Source organism: Pinus tabuliformis, chromosome 2_2 (assembly GCF_031772625.1).
Source record: "Pinus tabuliformis cultivar Carrire ecotype Pingquan chromosome 2_2, CPIR1, whole genome shotgun sequence".
NCBI classification, from domain to species: domain Eukaryota; kingdom Viridiplantae; phylum Streptophyta; class Pinopsida; order Pinales; family Pinaceae; genus Pinus; species Pinus tabuliformis.
The window spans coordinates 1,144,957,466-1,144,983,387 of NC_142300.1; the positions used below are offsets into that span (position 1 = coordinate 1,144,957,466).

The 25,922-nt window shown below is 39.1% G+C and overlaps 1 protein-coding gene across 4 annotated transcripts in view; it reads right to left on the reverse strand.

The window, feature by feature from the left end:
- Positions 1-25,922, reverse strand: part of LOC149197448 (translesion synthesis protein REV1-like) — a 437,492-nt gene that overhangs the window by 125,597 nt on the left and 285,973 nt on the right. For 3 of the 4 annotated variants that reach the window (XR_016254763.1, XR_016254764.1, XM_089405838.1), the window contains exons 21-22: positions 16,523-16,684; positions 15,814-16,430 (exon numbers count right to left, since the gene is read on the reverse strand). Coding sequence is in view for 2 of the 4 variants with exons in the window: in XM_089405838.1 (XP_089261964.1) it covers positions 15,814-16,430; positions 16,523-16,684 (779 nt within the window). In the remaining 2 variants the exon portion in view is untranslated. Of the gene's footprint in view, positions 1-14,758; positions 14,992-15,813; positions 16,431-16,522; positions 16,685-25,922 lie in introns of those variants that run through there. The other variant, XM_089405839.1, reaches the window with a different exon arrangement.

The following is a 25,922-nucleotide window of genomic DNA, read 5'->3' on the forward strand; positions in this document are numbered from 1 at the left end:
AGCTTTTATTAATTTAGATTTAATTTTTATAGTTTAGTCTTAAGATTAGATTAAATTTTATTTTTCCCTTTTTTAGTTTTTAAGTTTAAAGCTTTAAAAAACATAAAGAATTTAAAATTTTAAAATTATAAAAATTAAGAAAAAAATATATATATATATATATATATAAATAAAATATAAAAAATTCCTTTAGGGTTTTGGTTCTATTTTTTCTAAATCTTTTAGAAATAAGTTTTTTGTTTTAGTTTAGATTTAAATTTCAAGTTTTTCTTTTAAATATAGAACAATAAAAATTTGAAAAAAAAAAATTATAAAACTATAAAAAAGGGAGTTTCTTTTCTTTTAAAGTGTAGATCTAGATTTTTAAGTTTCATTTAGTTTTAATTTTTGTTTTAAATTTTTGTCTGAAAAATATAAAAATATTTTGGAAATATTTTGCCAGATTCAGTCTCAGCTCGGGGATTTATCACATTTTATTTTTTCCTGTTGAGGCTAAATTTTGATGTGGAATTAATGTTTATCATTTTTTATGTGATTCGGCATGCTTGAATGATCATATCTGGTTAGCGTTTAAAATTACATGGTTGTGTATCGAACTTTATCTTTCAAAATTTTAAATTGTTGGAGTATCATTTAAGAATTTTCTCGCATTTGATAAAATATCTTTGTTTGAGTTTTTTGATGATAAATGATTGCTCTACATGGTTTACATTTCTGCAACATTTAGTAAGTAATCATTTAAACATTAACTTCATAAGGCACTGCTCTATTTATTTAACAAATCAGTTTAGTGCTTGTTCCTTCGTGTCTCCCAACCCAACTAGTTCACAGTTGGTCATCCATTTCCCTATAAGGTCTACCCCCCTTAGCCGTGGGAGACAAGCTTAAACGGAGAGATCGGGGATCAGAGTGACAGCCCCCGGTCTGAGCGTTGTCATGACAATCTGTGCGACAACAAGTCCCAATTCCTTTCACGGGATAAGTAGCATTACCCCTAAGTATAATCTCCATATTGTCTTCTTTTCAATCAAGTTTGAGAGAGCCTCTTTGTACCCAGTGAAGTGCCTTGAGGCACCACTATTAATCAAACAATGATCCAATGTATCCGAAGGCGAGGCGGTGGTGAGGGTAGAAATAAGATAAAATTCTTTTTTCTTTTCTACAACATTAACTTCCTCATACGTGGCGTTTCTCGACTTCTTGGGAGGACGACCATTTCCATTTCGAGCAACAAGAGCATTCCTCTTTCCTTTGTTGTTGAACCTGTGGTTCCTTTGATTGCCATTGCCTTTATAGTTGTTGTTATTGTTATCATCATCTCTTGGAGTATCCTTCTTGTGAGGACACTCTCTAGCGAAGTGACCAAACTTGTTGCAATTGAAGCATCTCCCTTTTCTTCCTTATTTGAATCTTGGCTTGAACCCTTGACCTTGTCTTCTTGGACTAAAGGCAGTAGGATTGTTTCCATTTGAGGGCTTGTGTCTTTCCATCATCCTTATTTCTTCTTGAGTGCATCTAGCAAATAATTCATCAAATCCCAGAATCCTGTCATTGTTGAGGATGGTAGTGTTAAACATGTCCCATTCTCTTGTAAGGCTCCAAGTGCAATAAGAATAAGCTCCCTTTCACCAATGGCTTCTCCAATAGATAGGAGATCATTCTTGCTTTCAGTAATCCTCATGAAGTAGGATTGAATGGATTCTCCTCTATCCATCTTGATGTCTTTCAACTTGTTCTTGAGAAAGAGAACTAGATTTTCATTATTTACTTTGAGCATCCCAATCAGCATGTCATACATCTCCTTAGATGTTTCCAAATCAAAAATATAGGCAATCAAAGGCTTGTGAATAGAATCAACAATAATTTTCCTTGCTTTAACCTTACTTTTCTTGTACTTTGTTTGTGCAGCTGTGAATGCATTTGAAGGAGGCTCCACTACCCTTCCTTTGACATAGTCCATGGCATCATTTTCTTCCAAAGTCAAATCTAGAGACATCTTCCATGCATGATAGTCGGATTTGTCCTTAAGCTAGTCCTCGGATTTGAAGTAAGATGTAGTCGTCATTAGGACAAGTTCTAAGTTCTTGTCCAACAGTTTTCCTTGGTGATTATTTTTTCTCACTCTTGCTTGGGCTTTGTTTTCACCTAAGCTTTGATTCCATGTTAATTTTAGATAACAATGGTATGTTCTATGCTTTAGCACAATTTACTTCAATGTTGCTTATCAGCCCAATGACGATTTCCAATTATTTCTAGTAGCAATCACATTAACAGTGAATGCAAATAGAACATAAAATCATGTGCAAAAAACAAGCCAAGACAAGAGAACACAAGATTTGGCAGATGCAAGAGAAAAACCCCAAAGTGAGGAAAACTTTTTGATCAAATCTCCTTATTATTATTCAATAGTTTAGCATGGAGAGAGTACAAATATCAAATTTACTTGCCCAAAACAACCCTGACAAATCTACAGTCAAACTTCAGCCCTAACCAAAAAGTTAGCGCTAGTCAAAATGGCAGCAACATGTCCTAAATACCGCTCAGTGAACCAAAATCAAACTCGGCCTGAAGGGTGGTCAAAGTCAGCGCAAAACAACTTGGTCAAAAGACAGAAACATTGTTGTAATTTTCTGCAGTCAAATCTAAAGTCAAAGCAGAAGTCAACATTGGTCAAACTGCCCAAAACACCTCGATTTCTATGCTCAGCAACTCGCCCTAAAAATTAAAGAAGTTGAAATAGTTCAAATGAGCCCTAATCAATGCTGGTCTGTTTCACTGAAATTCGGTCTGCACTTAACCTTGAAATTTTTGGTCGCCTGCAACACGTATGAAGAAGAGAGAGAGGTTGCCCAAGTTGTACGAACCAATCAAGAGAAGAGAGAGAGACGAATGATGTGATGAGTGATGTCCAAATGAGGAGAGAGGTCACTCCTATTTATACAATTCGTTGAAGGTGAAGAGACACCTCCATTAGGCTTCTTGAGCCTACATTTCACTGAGGCCTACCTTGACAATTTGGCATGAGAGAATAAATTCAAAATTCCACTTTTGCTTGTCAGAATGAGATGATCTTTATATCAAAATTGGACCTCTCGAAAAGAGGAATCCAGTTCAATAATCATCTCCATCATATGAGTTGTCCTAAGTTGGAATTTGGCCCTAGTTTCTAATTTTAACAGTTTATGATCTAGAGAGAGCATCGTTGATCGAGGACACTAAGCCAACTCTTTAATCCTATTTGAGCTCCCAGGGTGTGGAATTGAGATGGAGGGCTCCTAGGGTTGAGGGATCTTTGGACAATAGGGTATCACCCTTATCTGTTTCCCATAGGGTTGGAAATGTTGCTCCCCTATCTTGGTCTTTTCAAATTATATCCCAGTTGGCATCATAGACACAAGTCGAGCTCGTTGGGATTGTCCCTCCCATTTGGCCAATGGGATGAGGAGGCTTGGGGGCATCTGATCCTTTTGGTAAGTCGGGTATCGCGCCCAAGCTCGGATTATGATGCAGGTGTTCTACCACATGACTCTTGAGGGTCATTATCGAGAAGATCGGTGGGCAATCAGATGGGTTGACATGTGCTCCCCTATATAATCTATTGCTCAATATTGGGTCGTAGATGTTTAGCTCCCGCATGAGATTCCGGGTTGAGATGTGCTACCTAATGATATGCTCTCTAATGATGATGCAGGTCATAGAATTGGCTCCCCGCTGATGTTTCCTGGGTGGTAGCACTGGCCTCCCCACTGGTAGAGATTCTGGGTGGGAACAGTGGCTCCCTGATGAATAGATGGTGGTAGCTTAGGCTCCCCTTCAATGTCAAATTCTTCCTCTTTTAGATTCGAGAATATTCAACATATGAGCAGGGAGAATCAAGAGATAAGCAAGAATAAGAAAGAGATGAATCGAGATGAACCGAGATGAACAATGACGATATGTGACGAAGAGATTCTTGAGATTGGATATGATATGATGACATGTTGATCGATGGTCAGATATTGAAAGGTGGAATTCTCCCTAGTTGAGAGGGAGTGTTAAAATAGGCAACTATGGTCAAATTCCATTTTGGATAACTCATTTGATGGAGATGGCGATTGCATTGAATTCCTCTTTTCGAAAGCACTGAAATCGACATAAAGATCGTCTAATTTGAACAAGGGAAAGTATATTTTTGAATTATGAGCCCACATGTGCATATTTGATCAGGTCAGCCCTAAAGCAAATTGGACACACTTGGAAGGCTATAAATACAAGTGACCTCTACCTCATTTGGATATCATCATGGATCATTCTTCTATTCTCTTTCTTATTTTTGGCTCGCACAGGACTGAGGCAGATCCGCAGAGGAATAGGTTCACACAAAGGTGAAATTGGAAGGTTTAAAGCTCGCATTTCTATTTTAATGTTTTGGACCTCAGTTGGAGGCACAACACAAAGAAATATCGACTACAGTCGCTTACTAGCTGGCTCATCCGTGCGTCTGAAGGCTATAAATACAAGTGACCTCTACCTCATTTGGATATCATCATGGATCATTCTTCTATTCTCTTTCTTATTTTTGGCTCCCACAAGTTTGAGGAAGATCCGCGGAGGAATAGGTTCGCACAAAGGTTAAATTGCAAGGTTTGAAGCTCGCATCTCTGTTTTAGGGTTTTGGACCTTAGTTGCACGCACAACATTTCCTCCATGCAACTGGCATCTAGAGTTTTTGAGACACAATCGCAACCTTTCCAAGGTTGATGTTGACAGTAATCGATGGCTTGCAGGCTCAAGGGAGCGACTAGAACCTCCTAGTCGCACGCATGTCTCCTCCATGCGAATGGGACCTAAATGTTCTTATTTTTAGTTGTTTGAAGTTTTCGCTCACTGACCGCAGGGTTCGGTAGTTGACTGCAAACAGTGACAGTTCATCACAGGCTTCTGAATCAGGGTCTTCAGCATAACCATTGTTGGGTTCCTTTCATAGATGTTGTAGTTGTTTTTGCTAGATAGTTGTATGGATGAAGATATGGATCATTGTACTCTCTTTTGCTAAATCATTCAATGACAATCTAATAAGAAGAAGAATTTGAAAAGTGGTTCCCATAATAGGTTTTTCCCTAGTCTCCGACCAATCCTGGTGTCTCTATGTGTGAATGTTTTTCTTCTATTATTCCTTTATGTTCCATTGCATTGATGATGATGATGATGATGATGATGATATTGTAATTTCTACAGAGTTGCATATGTTGTTGAATAATGATGTAAATTTGAATAATGTTATGATGTTATGGGGTAAATTTAATGTGTAAATGAAGAAATGCAATTATCAAAGCAAAGAACAATTTAGCCCTAAGAAAAATTAACACCTCTAGCTCTGCAAAACCCTAACTAGGGAACACCAAGAAAACCCTAGTTGCACCAAAGTTAAAATGTGTTGTATCAACACTAGTAAGCCTCATTAGCAAGATGTCTCCTCCTCTTATTCACTTCAACAAGTACAACTTCGGGTTTAATCATAAATCCAAGGGGTGATACCCTAACCCTCATATCCAAGGCACACCAAAAGCTCCAAGACCCCAATGACCAACAAGGCAAGAGAGAGATGTGAGAACTTCTGAATCTACACATCAAAAATCCTAATGCAATCACTGGTTTATCATCTCTTACTTGTTCCTTACATTCAACAAGTTATTTAAATATTTAAAGAGCGATGAAAACACTATTGCATACTACACATACATACAGATCATGAACTGAAATAAAATGAGAAAATCACACAAGGGACATTGTTATTTTTGGGCAATCATCCCCGAAAAAACCCAATGCAGGAAAACTAGTGCAGCAGCTCTGAGGGTTTTATTATTAAGCAGTAGTCTTGAATACACTCTGGATGCCCTCTCGGCTATCCAGTTACAGAGATAAAAATATACTGGCAGAAACCTAAGTGATATTACTTCACTTCACAAGCAAAAATTTCTCTATTTCGGCAACTAGACTGATCGTCCCTGGCTACATCTACGCTACCCCTACGCAGTAGCTGCGTGGGCCTGCATGGAGCACACTAGGACACTAAGTCAACACTGCATTGCCTCTTCTACCTCTTGAAGCTCTGACATCAACCTTTCCAGCTGATTCTGCTGCTCTCCAAGCTGAATTCATATTTCTGCACAAGGGTGGCTCTTCACTTTCGTTCGAAATGCATGGGCCCTTCCTAGCCCAGTGTTAGCCTCACTGGGTTTGCGCTGACCCCTCCAACATCTCTCTGCCCCTCTCTATAGTGTATTTGAGGTCCCGAAGAAGATCCTCCGACCTCAACTATCCCTGCCTCTCTGCTGCAACAGATCACTTGTTCGATTTTCTCAGCATACCACGCCCCAGAAAAATCAAACTCTTTGATCTCTCACGTGTCTCTCCAAATGACCCTCAAGCCTCCTCTTATACTTTTCTTGTTGATGAATCAATAGCTAAGATTAAAACAGACTTGATCCTCGTCACTTAGAAGCTTCTCACCCATATTCTTATTAATACCCATTAATATTTTTATTTTCCTAAGTTTTGACTTAGGAAACCATTAACAATATTATTATTTTAATAACTCCTCATCCGGGTGGAATTTCTCCAAATGATTTCTGGGATCTAGAGGTCTCATGTATTCTAGCCCCTCCACAAAATTTCAAAGCTAGAGCATGTCTGATGTTACCCAAAATCAACAAGAGAAAGTATGAAGATGAGGACCTAAGAAAGAGAGAGGCTATTGCACTCCTCTAGGTAAATCTCTACCACAAGTGATAAAAACAAGAATGTTAAAGAACTCTCTCTCTCTCTCTCTCTCTCGTTGTATATATATATAAAGAGGTAAGGGAACCAACAACACACATATGGGCCTATGCCATTTCCAGCAACCCACAAAGACACATATGCTGACATATATGAAGCACTAAATGCCAAGGCCACACATGTCAAGCTCCAAGGTGATGTCTTCTACAAGAAATGTTCCAGATGCAAGGGCCTTCCACAAGGTGTGTCTAATGTTCCTCCTACAAGCCTCCAAAAACTCTAATGAACCGCCCATGCCATATACTCCATTCGATCATTCCCACTACATGAACATTGTCACTACTAGGTTCCCAAGTCAACTCTAGGCCTCCATTCAAGCATCTAAAGTACCCAGTGCTATCAAGGGCCTAATACCCTCCTCAAGGATGCCACACAGTCTTCCTCCAATATTCGGTGTTTCACTTACCAAGCAACCCCCTCAATATGGACAATATGTAGAATGTCACCTCTCCAACTCACCAAGGAAGATATATATGCAAGCACTCAACTAAGATGAAGCAACTACTGAGTAGCCATCTTCAATGTGCACATCAATCAGGTACTGTTACCCTGCATGTTACATCGAAAAAATTGTAATATATATCACCACGATTGTAAGCCCAACGTCAAAAGTCAAAAGCATTGTAACAACCATGCAAAGCATTGTATTAGGTATCATGTGCTTATGTCTTTATCTTGAGCCTATATCTTGTTGTTTTGGTAGAATCGTGACCGTTCCCTTAAAGTTTATTTTGAATTCATTTCGTCCTCTACAGAATCAGACGACACTAGGTGAGATTTCTCAAGGAGTCATGGTTTTATGTGAGCATGCATTTCTAGGGGTGATCATCAATGTATAGATAAGTCTAACACACGTAAAGAAGCACCTATGTCGTACAACATGGCAATGGTCTACAGATTCTATAGGAAACCTTGCATTTGGTGCAATATACCTCAGATACTTCTGATGCATGGCATTCTCATATTCACAACTTTCATATTTCTCGAAGCAATGCATGGTTTCTAATGCAAAGTGGAGTTGATGGACAATAAGTCAACTTTGTAACAAATTGTTCAACTTGATGAGAGGATTCCATGCCACGTTGAATTTTTCGATAAAAGGTGGGAGTGGCTAGTTACAACTTGGTCAAACTTGGTCAATAGGTCAGATAGGTTTCTAAGTGGCAAAATAAGGGAAACATTGGGTAGAATGATGCATGCATTACATCTAACATTAACAATGGAACGAAAATAACAATACCCATGTGTCAGATTCTCAAGACTCCTCAAGGTGTTATGAAACTAGCATAAGTGGCAGATGATGTGGTACAACAGCTGGTAATGTGGCAACACTAGCCAAGAGATGACAATTTCGTGAGAGACTCAGTTCAAATCATCGCTATTTTAGTCAAACCAGTTAGATTTTGTACCTCGAACAAGTGTTCTAGTCTCAAGAGGTGTTAAGGAGGCTAAGAGCACAAGCAAATTCAATATCTCCATCCCCAAGTATATTTTTCTAAGGGAAAATGTCTTAATTAGATTATTAACCATTTTTTAATCATTTTCCTAATTTAACTTAGGAAAATGGGTTAATTAATAAATATTAACTGAGATAGATCAATTTATCTCTAGTGACTTTTAGAGAAAGGACTTGACAGAGTCAAGATTATCTTAGCCATCGATCGGGAATAGATCTCGGTTGTTGATTTTTCAACCAAAGATTATAAGAGGGAAATTGATGGGCATCTTGCAGACACATTAACTTGAGGCGCAATGGTAGCGTCAGTATGACCCCATCAAGGGTTTCAATAGTAATTGAGCGACAAGAAATTTTCTGGAGCATTTTCCTCATTCGAGAGTCTTCCAAATTCTAAGTTTCAAAGGGATATTCTACAAGGGCCAAATTATTTTGCAAAGGGGCAATTTTCGCCAATTGTGTGAATTACGAGAAGCATGTTTTGGAGATGTAACTAGGTTCAACCTTCACAAGATATATATATATATATTTGTCAAGCATGTTCTTCATGCAAGAGTCAAAATAATTTTATCTTGAGTCAAATGTCTAAATATATATATGTGTGTGTGTGTGTCATGTCCCTTTCGGAGATTTTGGCCAAAATTTATGAAAATGAAGATTTTGCAATTTTAAACAATTTTGACCATGTAGCATGTGATTTTAGGGCTTAATTGATTTGACTATTGAAATAAATCAAAGATAAAACTAGGGTTTAAAGGTCAATCCCTAGGCCCAAGGTCTTAATGATTACTTGCCCAAATTTGCCAAAATTTCTCCAATGTACTTGGCACCTGAAAAAACAAGATTTGAACCAAAATTGTTGCAAAAAAAATTATTAGAGATAAAATGTCAATCCTTTTGAAGAAACCCTTGTTTCCAATGAGATCTAGCCCTTGTAGGGCTTGTGGCCTTCTTAATGCTTGCAAAATAGATCCCAAACACTAACCTTTTAGGTTGGGTAAGGGCTAGGACCTTCAGAAAATGGGTATTTTCCCCGATTTGAAAATAAGCAACCTGCAAAAATAGCCTAAAAGCCCTAGACATCTAGGGTTTACGAGGTCTCCAATGCCAATTTCTTCCTCAATCCTGAAACAAATTTAGAATAGAAATAACCAATGTAAAAAGTTTAAATTTAAAAACCCCAAAACCAAAATACTGTACAACTATTCAAAACCCCAAATATATACAAAAATACTAAAAATCCCCAAACCCAAGTTAGAAAAAATAATTTACAAGTTAGATCTACAAAACTATCCACAAGATCTACAAATACCTAAGGGTTTTAAAAAAATTTCAACTCTCGAGAAAAAAAATTTATGGAGATTTCCCTTTGAAGAATCGCTAAAAATACTTTAGAAACCCCAATGTATACTATAGCCCTAGTGAAGATTTAATCCACCATATAAATATTTGGAATCCAGGAAACAATTATTCTCAAAATAATCTTACCAAGGCTAAGGACTGTAGTATTTGCAACAATTATTCTCAATATTGTGAACTTGGAGACCAAGGACTGAAGTACTTCCAAGCACTATGAATTTGTCTCAAAATAATTTGTTAGATAACATGGGGAATCAAACCACCTAACCTTAGCCCAAAACTATCAATAGTATGGTTCTATCGCCATCTATTGAAAAAACAAATCTTACCAATATTCAGCACAACATAGAGATGCCCGTAGGCAGCACATACTACAAATCAATAAGCAAGAACACCTTGAATTGCACCCAAAAGTTTTTATTATAATTGAAAAAATAGTTCCCAACGCAACAATAGTTACAAAGTTGTTTTAGCAGAAATTTTCTAGCTAGAGATCAAATGCTAGAGACTCAAATGACTCTCTAATTTGTAGACATATCCTCCAAGTGGAAAATAATGGCTAGTTTCTTTGATCCTTGTCAGCATAATCTTAGTCGTTGATAAACACTTCAAGATCTTTTAATCTTGGCCCCTGATTTTTTATTTTTGAGGAATTTTCGAATTTATAATTTAATTCCATTTTTATTAACTCAAGATTAATTATTTTGAGCTAATTTCCTCAAAATTTTGACTTTGACTTAACCACCAAGGTCCAAGGATCCAAATTTTCTTGAAATATACAATATTCCCTTGGTGGGTGACCTTTAAAAATTCATTCATTTACGACCCACGAGTTTTTCCTCTAGAAGAATTATTTTTACTAAAACAATTTAATTTTGACTCTAATTAATTAATTAATTTTTTTGCTTAGGATTTAATTTTATTTTGCCAGAAAAATTAATTAATTTATACATGAGGGATTTAATTAAATTTTCACCCTCTAATACATAAGATTTTACATTTACAACCCTCAAAGGGGGAGTACAAGACCCTCAAGACATAACCCATCTGCGACACAATATGATCTAGTAAACCAAGTAATTTGTCATAAAATAATTAAGTCAACTAGCTTAAATTATTCCCAAATCACTTTTACATCAAACTCGACTAAAAACACTAGGACTCACCTAAGATTTCGACAATAAATTTCACCATAGCTTTGGGGTTTAAACTAGAAGGAAAAAACTCTTCTGATTAGTCGTCTAGAAACACAAGTAATCAGTGAGGTTAAAAAAACTCCTAGGATGGTATTAGTCATCAATATTATAGGCTTACCTGGGTGGTTACATATACCCAATGTCTTACTAAGATCATTTACATCATATAACTTGCAGAATGGGTTGACCATGACACATGGGTTGCTGATACGTGATCCGATCCTGTCGAAAAATTTGGTACTTCAGCTTCCTTGGAACTTTGACAATTTGAGCGCAAAAAACAGTAGACACCAAAATTTTGCCCTCGAAAACCCAAACTCGGGAGAAAACCCAGCAATCCTTTTTAGGACAAATTATTCAATTCAGCATCAATACAATCTGAGTTTTACAAGTCAAACTTGGAGCTCCTTGGGCTAGACAAGCCCACTACTCACCTTCGGGCCCTTCCTTCCAGGCCTATCCTCAGCCTTGTCCACTCTTGTTGTTCAAGCTTAGTCACAGAGCAGCTCGTCCCTTCCTTTTTAACGTCAGCAAGCATCCTTAAGGTCTCGATTGGCCTCCTCTCAACCCTGAGGCACCTCAGCCTTGCTTCCCAAGGGTCTGGGGCCTCTCAACCCCCTTCTTTGGCTGTGGCCTAGCTTAGAACAGGCTGTCGCTTTCTCCTGTCTTTTTGTTCACGGTCTTGAGGCCTTTCGTTCCTCTATTTGTGGTTAATCTAGGTTGTCATTGATCTCAATATGGCATTGATGGAGGTGTCAATACTCTTGAGAAGCCTGGTTCCAGATGATGATGTCTTGCCCTAAGAAGTTGCCAAGTGTCTGATTGGTGATCTAGTCCCTAGGTACAAACCCTTGATTTGAAGAACTACACTTAATGAAGGCATACATGTGATGATGTTATACTCTTATATGTCCACACTTAATGATGGTACTTGATGAGGGTTGGAAGACTAAGTGATGACGTGACTGATGATTGAAAGAGACTTTCCTAATGATACTACCTACAACATATCACTGCACCATTATATGATGACACAAGATGATACACTCATTATTGCATACACTCATGATGACATAAATGCAGCACTCCTACATGATGACACACTCATACATTGAAAACAATGAAGAACTCGTTCTCCCAAACATCACTCATGCTGTCCTAAACTTTTTATGCATAAAGTTTAAGGACAGTCACAAAGAAAAATATTTTTTTCCAATCTAGAGGCATCTTTTCTCAATGGGACCTAGACCATTTTAAAGAGGATTTTTTCCTCTTTCCAATGAGCCCTTACTTGCCCCGAAACTCCCAGCAGTTGATGAGATATTGAATTTTTAAGGTAAATATATATATATATATGCAGGCTAGCCGATCTACATTGTCACTCATGTCGGCCTCCCTCCAAAAAGACGTGTCCCTTCATTTCAAACGCAAATCAGTATAAATATAAGCAGAATTCATCATTCTAGCACAAAATTTTCAGTGAAAACAATCACAGGATTTCAGAAAGAATAGATAAATTCAGAAAGAAAACTGCGCTCATAAGAAGAAGGATGAAGGTGATTGGGTCTATTTTTAAGGGCAAGTTTACATCCGTAAGAAGGCCCCATTAGTACAGGTGGACAGTCGTTGTCTTAAGGATGTTTTTCTCCTCCTGTAATCTGATTTCTGAGCAAGGAAAGCAGCCACAGTTCTGAGCAGAAAGAAGGAAGATTTTTGTGTGGTTTAGGAGAGGGTTATCTCCTGCATATTAGCTGCAGTCCAGGTAGAGAAGGAAAGTAGGCCGCAGGCCTTACTCTGTCCTAAAACAGAGCTGTGTTTAGGTGGTGTTGGGGCTGGTTATTAGCCCAAAGAACAGCAAGCAAGACAGGGATCTGTTATCACCTCCTTGAAGACCACCTTTGAAGTTGTGAACCACTGTTGAAGACATTTTTGATCTCTTGTTGGAGCAGACTATAAAGGACCTATTGTGGATACTGTTTGGGCTGAATTTTTGTGTTGGGGAAGTTCATTGAAGATCGGCAAGCTGCAAGGTTGTGACATAACTTGTTCATCATTGTATTTGGAAATTATTGGACAATTTATTAAGCATCCTTTGTGAAAATTTAAAGTATCTTTAAGAAGTCTTGTTAAAGCAACATTAACATAACATCTTGAAAGATGCCTTGAAGAAATTTGTGGGACTTTCCTTAATCTGAAGCCATCATTGTTGAAGCTTTGTGAAAGACATCCTTGGAGTCTATCTCTTGGACTTTTGTTTAGCATTCTTGAAGATTTGGAGCACACCGTGGAGAAGGCTTCAGTTCTTGGGGAAACATATTGAAAACCTTGTGAAGATATCTAGAAGCCGACTTGGAGGCATTAGTGAAGACCTTGATGCATGATTGAAGACCTCATGGAATAACCTTGGAGAATTTTGTTTGGGTGACATGAAGAGCAGTGGTGACACCTTCTTGTGAAGAACAAGGTAGTCATTGATGATGTGACGTGAAGACTACAGTGAAGCTGAAGATTGACAGGGCTCGGTGAAGAAGATTTTGGGAGCCGTGAGATACTATCAAACACATCTAGACAAAGTACGAGAGTGGGTTGGAGCCCAGAGGGTTGGTGCCCGGAGGTTGGAGCCTCGAACAACAAGGTCGATGCCTTGGAGAATAGGGTTGGAGCCCTAGAGGATCAGAGTCCTCAAGAAACTAGGTCGGTGCCTGAAGCAGATATAGGATTGGAGTCCTTGGGGTCGGTGCCTCAGAATTGACAAGGTCGGTGCCTTGGAAAGTCCAAGTTGGTGCTTGGCAACAGGTTGGAGCCTAGAAGATTGAAGATCGGTGTCTTCATCTAGGGTTGGAGCCCTATATAAATTGTACTTGATTCATTGTAAAGATTATATTAATAAAAGCATTTATTCTTATTGTTCATTTTGTGTTCTAAATATAAGTGATCTAACTGGTAAAAGTAACAATTGAAAAGAAATATTGATTCACCCCCTCCCCCCTCAGTGTTTCCAACATTTGTCACGTGACTGGGGTTTCGACCCTCTTCTAGGGTTGCGGCCTCCTTTAATTCATAACAGAACCCTTATTATTTTTCAATAGACAGAAAAATGCTTCACGGCTTGCTTCTTCCACTTGTCCAGCCTCTTGGATGCTATTCATCCTTCTTGAACCAGTTATACTTCAACTCAGCCTCTCTTGGTGATCTGCGGTTCACTTTGGCTAGTAGTTCTTCACAAGGAAAGATTGCTATGATGTGAATGTTGAAATGAGAAGATCAAATGTCCTTTTACAGTGTTCTTGTGGTGCCCAAGGGTCACATCTCCTTGTTGGGTCGACTTGAATTTTTGGAGCCAACTCAAAGAAAATTAATTTTAATTTAATTTCTTTTTTTCTTTATTTTAATTTTCTTCCATGAGCCAAGTTGTGTAGCTGGGGAATAACTCCAGTGGCTACACAAAAATCAACAGTTGGAATGTGTGTATTTGTTTATGCTTGTGTTGGGCGTACAAGGGTGAGTGTGTGTCTTTGTGAGAAAACCTACAACAATAAAACATAAAAAGGATATGATTATTCATAGTATCGAACAAAAAATATTGTACATCAAAAACCAAGAAAAAAATCTGAAAGAAAAAGTATATACTGAAACGTTTTCAATTTCTTCAAAATATACTAAACGCTAACAAGTTCATCAAAATGGTATCTTCTAAGAAAATGACTCATTTCTATTTCTTTCTTTAGAAATTATATTTATGGGAAAATCCAGTATGTAGATTTATTTTTGTTGTACACCTAATCCTCTAAGGGTTGGTGTGGAAGTTGAACGATCAAATGAGTCCAAGAGACGTTGGAAGATGATTCCAACAGTCACAAGAATGTATTATAAATGTACATCACTGTTGATAGAAAATGTAATTCACTGTTTTATCTTTCACATCTCGTCTTTGCCATGGTTGTGTCTAACAATATTCCCTACCAGTTGATGGTTGGGACCACATAACGCATCCCTAGAATGTCGAATCACAGCAATGTACAGGATAGTATCTGAAACCAATGACATCAGGACAGGAAACTTCCTCTTGCTGCTTGTAACTGAAACAAAAATGTTGAAAACTTTATGGTGCAAATCCATCACCTCTTTGCATATGATATAGCCAGTAGGAGAAAACATTGCCTGCCAGGAGTCAAGGAACTGACTACTATATAAACAGTTTTCACACGGGAAAAGAGGCAGGAGAAAGAGAAAAGTACCAATCAATAACTTTTTCCCTTGATAATTCTCATTAAACTGAATCATATAAAGCAGTGTACTAATAAAACAGGGGAGGTTGATTCGGTAACTATAACAACATATCATTTTGCTGCACAGCAACCAAAAAAGCATGGCCAGTGTTTTTAAGGGGAGGTTGAAGGACAGAATGCCAAAACTGTCCCCCACTCAAAAAGCTCAACAGAGGTTTTCTGAATGACAAGGAATCAGTTGATCAATTGAAACCCTCATGAGACTCCGTTGTTCTCGTTGGAATAAGACCTGACCTTTAAATTGTACACTTTTACACCAAGAAATTGAACCCCCTGGAGAGGGATTCCTCTTAGCCACAAGGAGAAGTCTCAGGACAGGCAGTTAAGAAAAAATAGACCCGCATTACTTCCTTCTTTCACCCACATTTTCCACTGAAAAGAGTAGGATCATAGGCATATCTTGCACAGGTTGTGTGTTCTCAACAGAATTAGAGGCCCTGGTTTTACAACCAAAAGGAAAACATATTTTTTTATCATTCCCATAAGTTTACACAAAATTATAACATAACCATCCTTCAGCCATATCACAAATACGTCAACAGGAATAAACTAATAAGTGGCTTTCCATGTTTAAGGAGTATCATTTGTTACTTCCTAAAGCAAGTTTTTTGACATTAGAAACTGTTTGGATGCTGAATAAAGTAGGAGAAGATGAAACTCTGTATGAAAAATCAGAAGACTACACACTACATACCTTCTAAGAATGCGAAAACAAATGTAAATCTCCTCAATATCGCTTTCTACTCTGTCTTCAATATACTGCTTGAAAAGATCTGAACAGATTCTGACAGATTCTTCCTGTAAATCAGACCAGGAAAGAAATTCTTGTGGGAGTGAGGAAACCAGATACAGCAATACAGAGGATAGAGATTGAGTTGAGCCTGCCTTATTGTAGCATTCTGCAATTAGCTTAAGCAGTATGCAGTTGCTCAACTTGAATTGTTTAATCCACTCCGGGGGATTTCCCTTCCAAAGGCGTTTCTCAAAGAGTGCATTACCTTCTACACAGGAAACTTTCTGTTCCACCTCATCATATCCATTGATGGTATGAGAAGAATTTTCCCTCTTACATAGCATAGCTTCTTCATGTGATGCCTCTGACGGTGGCTGAGCTAGAATAGAATCAAGAATGTCACGCTGCATATCTGCTGGTAACTCCTGCAAGACAGTCATATCTAATTGGCTCATGGACACTGAAACTGATTCGTCTCTACTTGCCTGTCTTCCAACCTTACCAATGGACATATTCCTTGAATCAGAGGTGTATGATGTCAGTGTCCTTGAATTTTCAACAAACATCTTCGGAATGTTCTGTAACATAAGCCCATATTCTAATAAGAACGTTGCAAAACATATAGAAAGAGTTGCACCAAAAACTGGACAACAAATATTACATCAGATACCTTTCCTGGATTGGATGTAAGAAACTGAGGTCGGCTACCCATCTCTTCTCTACTGAGACTAACTGGAGCATTCTTCTTTTCTAAAGAACTTTTGTTTCTATATTGCTGCTCAATTTCAAGACGCAAAGATAGTGGAAGGGCAGAAAGTACAGAAGGATCCAACTGCATGTCATACAACAATATCCAGGAAGCCTTTACCATAATAATCCAAATAGATCATAATATATTTCATACCAACACACAAATCATATAACTATGTTAAACAAGTTACAAAAATATATACATCGCAAGTTGTAAGATTTTCATTCCCTTTGTAAAAACTAGCGAGATAGTCCCTGTGATACATACAGGGAATTGAGTGATATCTCATCTACCATCAATTCTTAAAATATTTTCTGCAATATAAGTTAAAATTGTACTGAAACTACAGGCTTTTTGTTAATAAACAGAGCCGGGAATCTAATAGACTATATGCTCAAGAAATGCTGATTTTGAAAAAATTATCTCGATGTAATTTAAAGAAGTAAACAGCTGAGAAAACGAATTAAAAACAGTCACATCTATCAATCCACTTAGATGTTACAAAATAAGAAACCCCAAAGTCCAAATATTCTGCACTTTGCTGATCTCAACCATATTTGGTCAAGTACACTTAAGTTGCTTGAAAAGCATTCCCTTGTATTATGTTAGCTAAAATGTCTGTCTCTCAAGATTAGACATATCATAGTGTCATCATGAAACAGGTCAATCTATACTTCTTCGTAAGGTCCTCCTAAGCCTTTGTCTAACCTTAATCAGGTAAACCCATTCTGATAATCATTGAAAATGATAGGGTGAAGATGAGAGGCAGTGGAGTAATTTCACAAATCTTTATGTCAGCACATTGGCAAAGCATGTTCCATTTCAGGTCTGAAAAAATGTCCAAATGAAGAATGGATTTGTGAGGTGAGAGCTTGTTGCATCTATGATCACACCAGACCTATGCTAAACACAATTAGGATAGGTTGCATGGTGAGGATGTCATGTACCTTACACTAGTCATGGAATGCCAAAGTTATTCATAAGAAAAGATACAAGCCAATTTTGTCTAAAGGACATAAAAAAAATTTAAAAAGACAAATATTTGCGGTCAAGAACTGTCATCCGTATAGTATCTAAGAGACACAACTCTACTATAGGATATTACCTTATATTATAAATATTAATATACTTCAGGTATATTACAAGCCCTCCTATCTAGGAAAGACTCATCTGTAGAAATTTCTCATTTCCCACCCTGGTTTTTAGTTTCTCCTTATTTCTCCCATATAGTTAAATGCCCTTTCTCATAACCATACATTTAACAAGCTGAAAAAAAATAAATTTGCTGAAAACACAAATTCTGGAAATTTTACAGAATACTGGAAATTGCAGAAATAAAAATCAGCAGTAATAAACAGCCATTAAAACACATTTAAACACTGAGATTTTTTGTCAATGTGACCCTGGAAAAATCGCCTACAACTCTTGGGGACAACCAGTTCGAGAGCTTTTCTTTATTTCTGAAAATGCCTTTTTCACATTGAGAAATATTCAGCAAAAAAATCAGCAAGCAAATTTACAACTTATCTCTTTTCCCATGCCTCACAGCAAACTGGAAATTACAGCAAACAGGACAGCAATAAATGTTGTACAACCTCGTCGATTTTTGTGCCCACTTTCAGCATTAAATGCTGTTGTATGGCCAGCATTAAATGCATTGTATGCACTGCAATAAATGCACTGTACTCATTGCAATAAATGTGATGTTCGGCCCTCGTTTTGCGTGTAGAAAAATCAACAAACTTCTCCTCGATTTTTGTGCAAACCACTCCTCGAAAATCATGCCAAAATCTGCCTTTCACTGTGTGCTGAACCAGCTGTACAAATCTACTCAATTGTTGCTGCCTTGGAATGTGTGCCAAACTGCTGTCTCCTTCTCCTCCCTGCTCAAAAATCTCTCTTGCTCTCCTTCTCCCAATCTGCTCATGAAAGAATGAATGACCTTTTCCTCCTTTTCCTCCTTTAATCCAACCCCAAGTGACTTTTAGATGATCCAAGTGACTTTTAGGTGATCCCTAAATCCAATGGCTGAAATAGATTGAGATCTAAGGCTGAGATTAAATGCTCATTTAAATCTCAGTTTTTATTTTTTAATTCACCCCACTTTAATAAAGACCCACTTAGTCATTTATTTCCAATGTCACTTTTCCTTTCTAATTTTTCATTGACTTTATAAAAGTCACTTTAAAATTAGAATTAGTAACTTTATCACTTAAAGTCACTTTTAAATTATATTTAACTTTATAAAATAATAAAGTCACTTTAGGAGAAAAATTAAATTCTTTTGGACACTTTTCCCTAGGCCAAAGATCAAAGCCTTAGAGAACCACCTGTCCCCTGGTACCAAATTTCAACACTCCCTCTTACCGAGGAAGGTGTTCCTCACCACACACATCTTGTCTCTGAAGTAGACATGCTTGCCCCGTGGTAAGGCTTTGGTAAGAATATCTGCAACCTGCTCATCAGTGGAAATATACTCAAGCTTCACAGCTCCCTTCTGAACATAGTCTCTGATGAAATGATATCTGATCCCGATATGCTTTGACCTGTCATGAAATACTGGATTCTCTGTGAGTTTAATGCAACTCTGATTATCACAGTAAATCACTGAAGGTCTCAACGGCTGACCAAATAAGCCAAACAACATTTTGCGAAGCCAGATGGCCTCACAACTAGCTAGACTGGCTGCCATATACTCTGCTTTCGCTGAACTCAGTGCTACTGACTACTGCTTCCGACTGAACCATGACACTACTGTTGAACCCAACCAAAAACAGCACCCTGAAGTGCTCTTCCTATCAGAAGCACAACTTGCCCAATCAGAATCAATGTATCCTGCCAATCTCACTCCATCTCCCTGCCTGTAGTCCAGACCATAATCCACTGTCCCCTGCAAGTACCGCAAAATGTGTTTTGCAGCCACCCATTGAACCTTCCTAGGCTCACACATAAACTGACTCATCGTGTTGACTGCAAAACAGATATCTGGTCTAGTGTTGACCAAATACATCAAGGAACCAATCAACTGCCTGTACAATGTGGGATCTACCAACTCGGAATCCGAAGCATGAAGTTTCTTCCAGTTGGTAATCATCGGTGTCGACATGGGTCTACAATCCTCCATGTGGAATCTGCTAAGGATGTCCACAATATACTTCCCCTGCCCCAGGAAGAAATGCCCCTCTTCCTGCGACACCTCCAAGCCCAAAAAGTAATGCATCAAGCCGATGTCCTTCATCTCAAACTCTGTCGCAAGATCTCTCTTGCAGTGCTCTATGAGTCTCTCTGCACCTGTAATGACCAAGTCATCCACATACAGCACCAAAATGAGGGGCTCCTCACCAATCACAATAAAGTAAAGGTTCGGATCTGCCTCACTCTTTGTGAAACCCATCCCCTGCAAATATGTATCTATCCTGGAGTACCAAGCTCTGGGAGCTTGCTTCAGGCCATAAAGGGCCTTCTTCAGTCTGCACACATGGGACTCCTTCCCATGCACCTCAAAGCCCTGTGGCTGCTCAATGTACACCTCCTCCTGTATGAAGCCATTGAGAAATGCGGTCTTCACATCCATCTGGTGGATCTTCCAACCCATCTCTGCTGCTATCGATATAATGGAGCGGATCAAAGTATATCGAGCCACGGGAGCGAAGGTCTTCTCATAATCAACTCCCTCTACCTGGGAGAACCCTCTAGCCACAAACCTCACTTTGAATTTCTCAATGTTGCCATCTGCAGCATTCTTTACCTTGTAAAGCCATCTGGAAGTAACCACGGATTTGCCCTCAGGCCTCGGCACCACCTCCCAAACATCATTCTTCATGATACAAGAATACTCCTCCTGCATGGCCTCTCTCCAGACCTACAGGCTAGTTGCCTCCTCATAGCTAGAAGGCTCAGAGTCAAGGATGCTGGTAACCATCGCCATATAGCTACAAAACCTCTCAAGTGGTCTACTCTCTCTGACCGGCCTCTTCGGCTCAGCAACAGATGTGGCATCTCTCAAGGTGTCCTGAAGCCACTTGGGCTTTCTCTTCCTTGAGCATGCTTCTACCATAGGAAAATGAAACTCCTCCTCCTCATCACCATCAGTAGCCTGAACTCCTGACTGTCTGTCTACTGTCCTCCTGCCTGGACCTGAACCTGTAGAAGCTGAGGTACCGTGTGAACTGTCAATCAGTGGACTCCCTACTGAACTGCTCTGTGAACTGCTCTGCATGCTGCCCGGAGCACCACCCCTCTGGCTCGGTGAGCCACTGCTCACTGACGGACCTGACATCCTCATAGATGTACCTCCTGATCCCCCTGATCCCTGCCCACTAGATCCCTGCGCTGACTAAACTGCTGCTGAGGGTCTGGCTGATCTAGATACTCTAACTCCCGTGACCTCCTGAAGGCCCTGTCCTCCTCGAACTTCACATCCCGTCTGACAACAACTCTCCTCTGTGCAGGAATGTAAATCTGAAAGGCCTTTGAGGTCTCACTATAGCCCACAAAGATACCCTTTTCTGCGGTGGGCTCTAGTTTGGTCCTCTTTTCCTTGGGTATATAGGAGTATGTAATGCATCCAAAGATATGAAGAAGACCAATATCAAGCTTCTTCCCAGAGAAAGCCTCCTCCGGAGTCATGTGCCCCAAGGCACGATGCGGACTCTTGTTCTGCAAGTAAATAGCTGTGTTGCAGGCCTCTGCCCACAAGAACAATGGCAACCCCTGATCATGTAACATGGCTTTGGCAGCCCCTATGATGGATCTGTTCTTCCTCTCTGCGACCCCGTTCTGCTGGGGGTTGTAAGGAACAGTGAACTCCCTCCTAATGCCTGCCTCCGCACTATAGTCAACAAACTCTCCAAGGGTGTACTCTCCTCCATTGTCCGACCTCAGGGACTTGATCTTTCGACCTATCTGTGTATCCACAAGAGCTCTGAACTCCTGAAACCGCTTGAAGACCTCACTCTTGGTCTTCAAAAAATAAATCCAGGTCCTCCTGGAATGATCATCAATGAATAAAACATAGTACTCATATCCACTCAAGGAAACATGAGACATCCAACCGCTCACATCGAAATGAATCAAATCAAGTATCCCAGTCACTCTGCTGTCACTGCTGGAAAAAGGGGATTTGGCAAACTTGCCCATCGCACAACCTCTGCAAGTATCAAAGTGATCAGTACTGAAATCTGGCACACCTATAGTGATCTCCCGCAATGTCCTCAAGGCTCCATGATACATATGTCCCATCCTGCGGTGCCAAATCTCACACAGTTGAGAACTGCTAGCTCTGCTATCGGTACTATTGCTCAATGCCAACAGGGGCTGGAATGCAAACATCCCAAAACCTCTCCCATGTGGGAAGGGTCTCACCTGCACAAACCCCATCAGCAAAGTTCAACCATGAACGGGGGAGGCCATTCACTACAATCCGCACCAACTCAGTGGGTGGAATGGCCTCTCTAATCGCTGCCAACTCATCTCTCACATTAGTAATCTTTGTGAGATATCCAGCTGCACTATCATTACCCATCTTAATGTTCTTCAGCTTCTCCTTCAGGATCATCTTCCGGTTCTCATTGGTACTCTGGTAGAGATTGGACAATGTTGTCCACATCTCATGGGCATTACTCTTTCCTATCACATGAGAAATGCAATGGTCTTTGATTCCGTCTAGAATCAGCCTCTTACCCTTGTTGTTCTTTTTATTATAAGCTGTCAACTGAGTAGCATCAGTAGGCACAACAACAGGGTTCTGTGTGGTATGCACCATGATATCCCAGACTTCTGCCTCCTCAAAGATACTCTGCAGTCTCCCCTTCCAAACGCTGTAATTTGTATGCCCATCCAGCCTATCCTCCACCCTCAATCCCAATGACATCCTGTTGTCCTAAAACTGAAAAATAGCACTGCTGTAGTAAAGATAAAACTGTTGTTTATGAAAAAAATCAGCTTGCTGGAATTTTCTGAGTGAAAAATCAGCAACTGTAATTTTTCCTTGTGCTGTCATAAATTGTCCTTCAGCACTCAAGCTCCGATACCATGTAGAAATTTCTCATTTCCCACCCTGGTTTTCAGTTTCTCCTTATTTCTCCCATATAGTTAAATGCCCTTTCCCAGAACCATACATTTAACAAGCTGAAAAAAAATAAATTTGCTGAAAACACAAATTCTGGATACAGAATGCTAGAAATTGCAGAAATAAAAATCAGCAGTAATAAACAGCAATTAAAACACATTTAAACACTGAGATTTTTGTCAATGTGACCCTGGAAAAACCCCCTACAACTCTTGGGGAAAACCAGTTCGAGAGCTCTTCTTCATTTCTGAAAATGCCTTTTTCACAGTGAGAAATATTCAGCAAAAAAATCAGCAAGCAAATTTACAACTTATCCATTTTCCCATGCCTCACAGCAAACTGGAAATTACAGCAAACAGGACAGCAATAAATGTTGTACGGCCTCATCGATTTTCGTGCCCACTTTCAACATTAAACGCTGTTGTACGGCCAGCATTAAATGCGTTGTATGCACTGCAATAAATGTGTTGTATGGCCTGCAATAAATGCGTTGTACGGCCCTCGTTTTGCGTGCAAAAAAATTAGCAAACTGCTCCTCGATCTTTGTGCAAACCACTCCTCGAAAATCATGCCAAAATCTACCTTTCACTGTGTGCTGAACCAGCTGTACAAATCTGCTCAACTACTGCCTTGGAATGTGTGCCAAGCTGCTATCTCCCTCTCCTCCCTGCTCAGAAATCTCTCTTGCTGTCCTTCTCCCAATCTACTCATGAAAGAATGAATGACCTTTTCCTCATTTTCCTCCTTTAATCTAACCCCAAGTGACTTTTGGGTGATCCAAGTGACTTTTGGGTGATCCCTAAATCCAATGGCTGAAATAGATTGAGATCTAAGGCTGAGATTAAATGCTCATTTAAATCTCACTTTTTATTTTTAAATTCACCCCACTTTAATAAAGACCCACTTAGTCATTTATTTCCAAAGTCACTTTTCCTTTCCAATTTTTCATTGACTTTATAAAAGTCACTTTAAAATTAGACTTAGTAACTTTATCACTTAAAGTCACTTTTAAATTAAATTTAACTTTATAAAATTATAAAGTCACTTTAGGAGAAAAATTAAATTCTTTTGGACACTTTTCCCTAGGCCAAAGATCAAAGCCTTAGGGAACCACCTGTCCTCTGGTACCAAATTTCAACATCATCCTCAAAGTACATGGAGAAAGGAGATGAAAAGATTGATGAAGCTCCAACCTGCATTGGTGCGTTGTAGAAGGATCAATCCATTCCAAGTCAAACTACTATGAGATTGTTTATTCATATATTGAAGAGTATCAAAGATACATGTAAATATGCATGTATAAAATCCATTCGATAAATCCCATGAAACCAGATTCGACCCTAACCCTTGTCATGTCCCGAATCGAGCGAATCGGACACGATTCGATGGGACATGTGTCCTCTCAATCGTGTCCGATCGTGTCCGGAGGGGACACGATCGTCCGGCCGGACTCCATTGTGTCCCGATCCTGAGACATGAATCCCTTTGTTTGGCATGCCACGTGGCCCATAAATAGCGGTTTTGGCCCATTTCACAATCACTTCTCACTTTCTCTCTTGTTGTGGATGTGTGGGAGAGAATAGAAAAGGGTTTGGGAGCATTTTGGAGGCGATTCAAGCAACAAGTGCGTGCATTTTGTCTCCATTTTTTTTTCATTTTTATTATAGCAGTTTGCATATGCATTTTTTCTTTATTTTTTTTTACAGCATTGATGGCTCAATCAAGGGCAACAGGGAAGGGACAAAGGAAGGGGAAGAATGTCCCTATTGGAGATGCCCCTCCTGTTCCAATTTCATCAGGGTCTGCAAGTGTTCCATCTATTGGAAGTGGAGCTGCAACAGCAGCATCAAATGTTGAGGGAAGACAATCCCTTGTGGAAATATGTCACAAGAGAGCAAGGGTCAGGCAGCAAGTTGAAGGGAGGAGGCAATGTTGCTTGGAAATGCAACTATTTCAACAATCATTTCATGAGTATCTATTACCATGTGAAATCTCTTTTGTTGGCTTTACCAGGTTGTGGAATTGCAGCATGTACACAAGTGCCTTTAGCTAAGAGGAAAGAAATGGAAAAAGAGGCCAATGTTGGTATGGCAAAGGTGGCTGCAATATCTAAAAAACAAGAATGATCAACCCCTTCCATTCTTGAGGAAAAGCAGCAACAAATATTAGCTGACTAGCTATTATGATCTTCCATTTTCACTTCGCCTATATTCTCTAATATAGACTATATATTAGGAGGCATACTAAAAGCCATCTCCTAAAATGCTTCAACATCGAAACATTGAGAAGACAAATGCTTACAATGAAATTCTTTGTTTTTCCAAGTAGCTTCTTCTTTAAGTAACTTTAACCATTCGATAATATATTCACTAACATATCTTGAACTTAGGGATTTATTCTAACCTTCAAAATACATTCTCAATCAAGTACTAATCTCTCTCCTTCATCCAAGAGAGTTAACTCTATCTTACCTAATGATATGAAAACCAACTCTTTCTATGGGCACAAATGAAGCACAAAAATTAGCTATTGATAGCCATGATAAAATATTTTATTAATAATTGAATATATGATGATTACATTTTGTGAGAGGCCCTGGCTATACACCGCCTTAGGTGCCTCTTGGTGAACGGGCATGATCTTTGATCATGATTACATTTTGTGAGAGGCCCTGGCTATATACCGCCTTAGGTGCCTCTTAGTGAACAAAGATCATGCCCTTTTGCCTAATAATCTATAACTAACTAATTTTTACATAACATTGCCCTCCTCTCAAAAGAATGCCTTGTCCTCAAAGCATACATAACGACGGATGTTGCTGAAGAAAGGCTTCAGTCTCCCATGAAGCTTCTTCTTCTGGTAAGTCTTTCCACTTGATCAAGTATTCCTTGATTGTACGAGATCGAAGCTTCCTTTCTCTAGTCAATAACATACCTTCTGGTTCTAGAATGACCCTTCCTTCATCATCTAGAGATGGAAGGGTTGTTTGCGTTGATTGATGGTCGCTTAGTGCCCTTTTAAGGCAAGAGACATGGAAGACGTTGTGAATATGACTTTTCTCTGGAAGGCTTAAACTATATGCAACTTGGTTGATCTCCTTATTGATCTGATATGGTCCATAGAACTTCGGTGCCAATTTATTTTTTCCTTTTTGTTTCAAGGACAATTGTTTGTATGGCTGGGGCTTGACAAATACCCATTCTCCAATTTCAAATTCTCTTTCGGTTCTATTTCGGTCTGCTTGTTGCT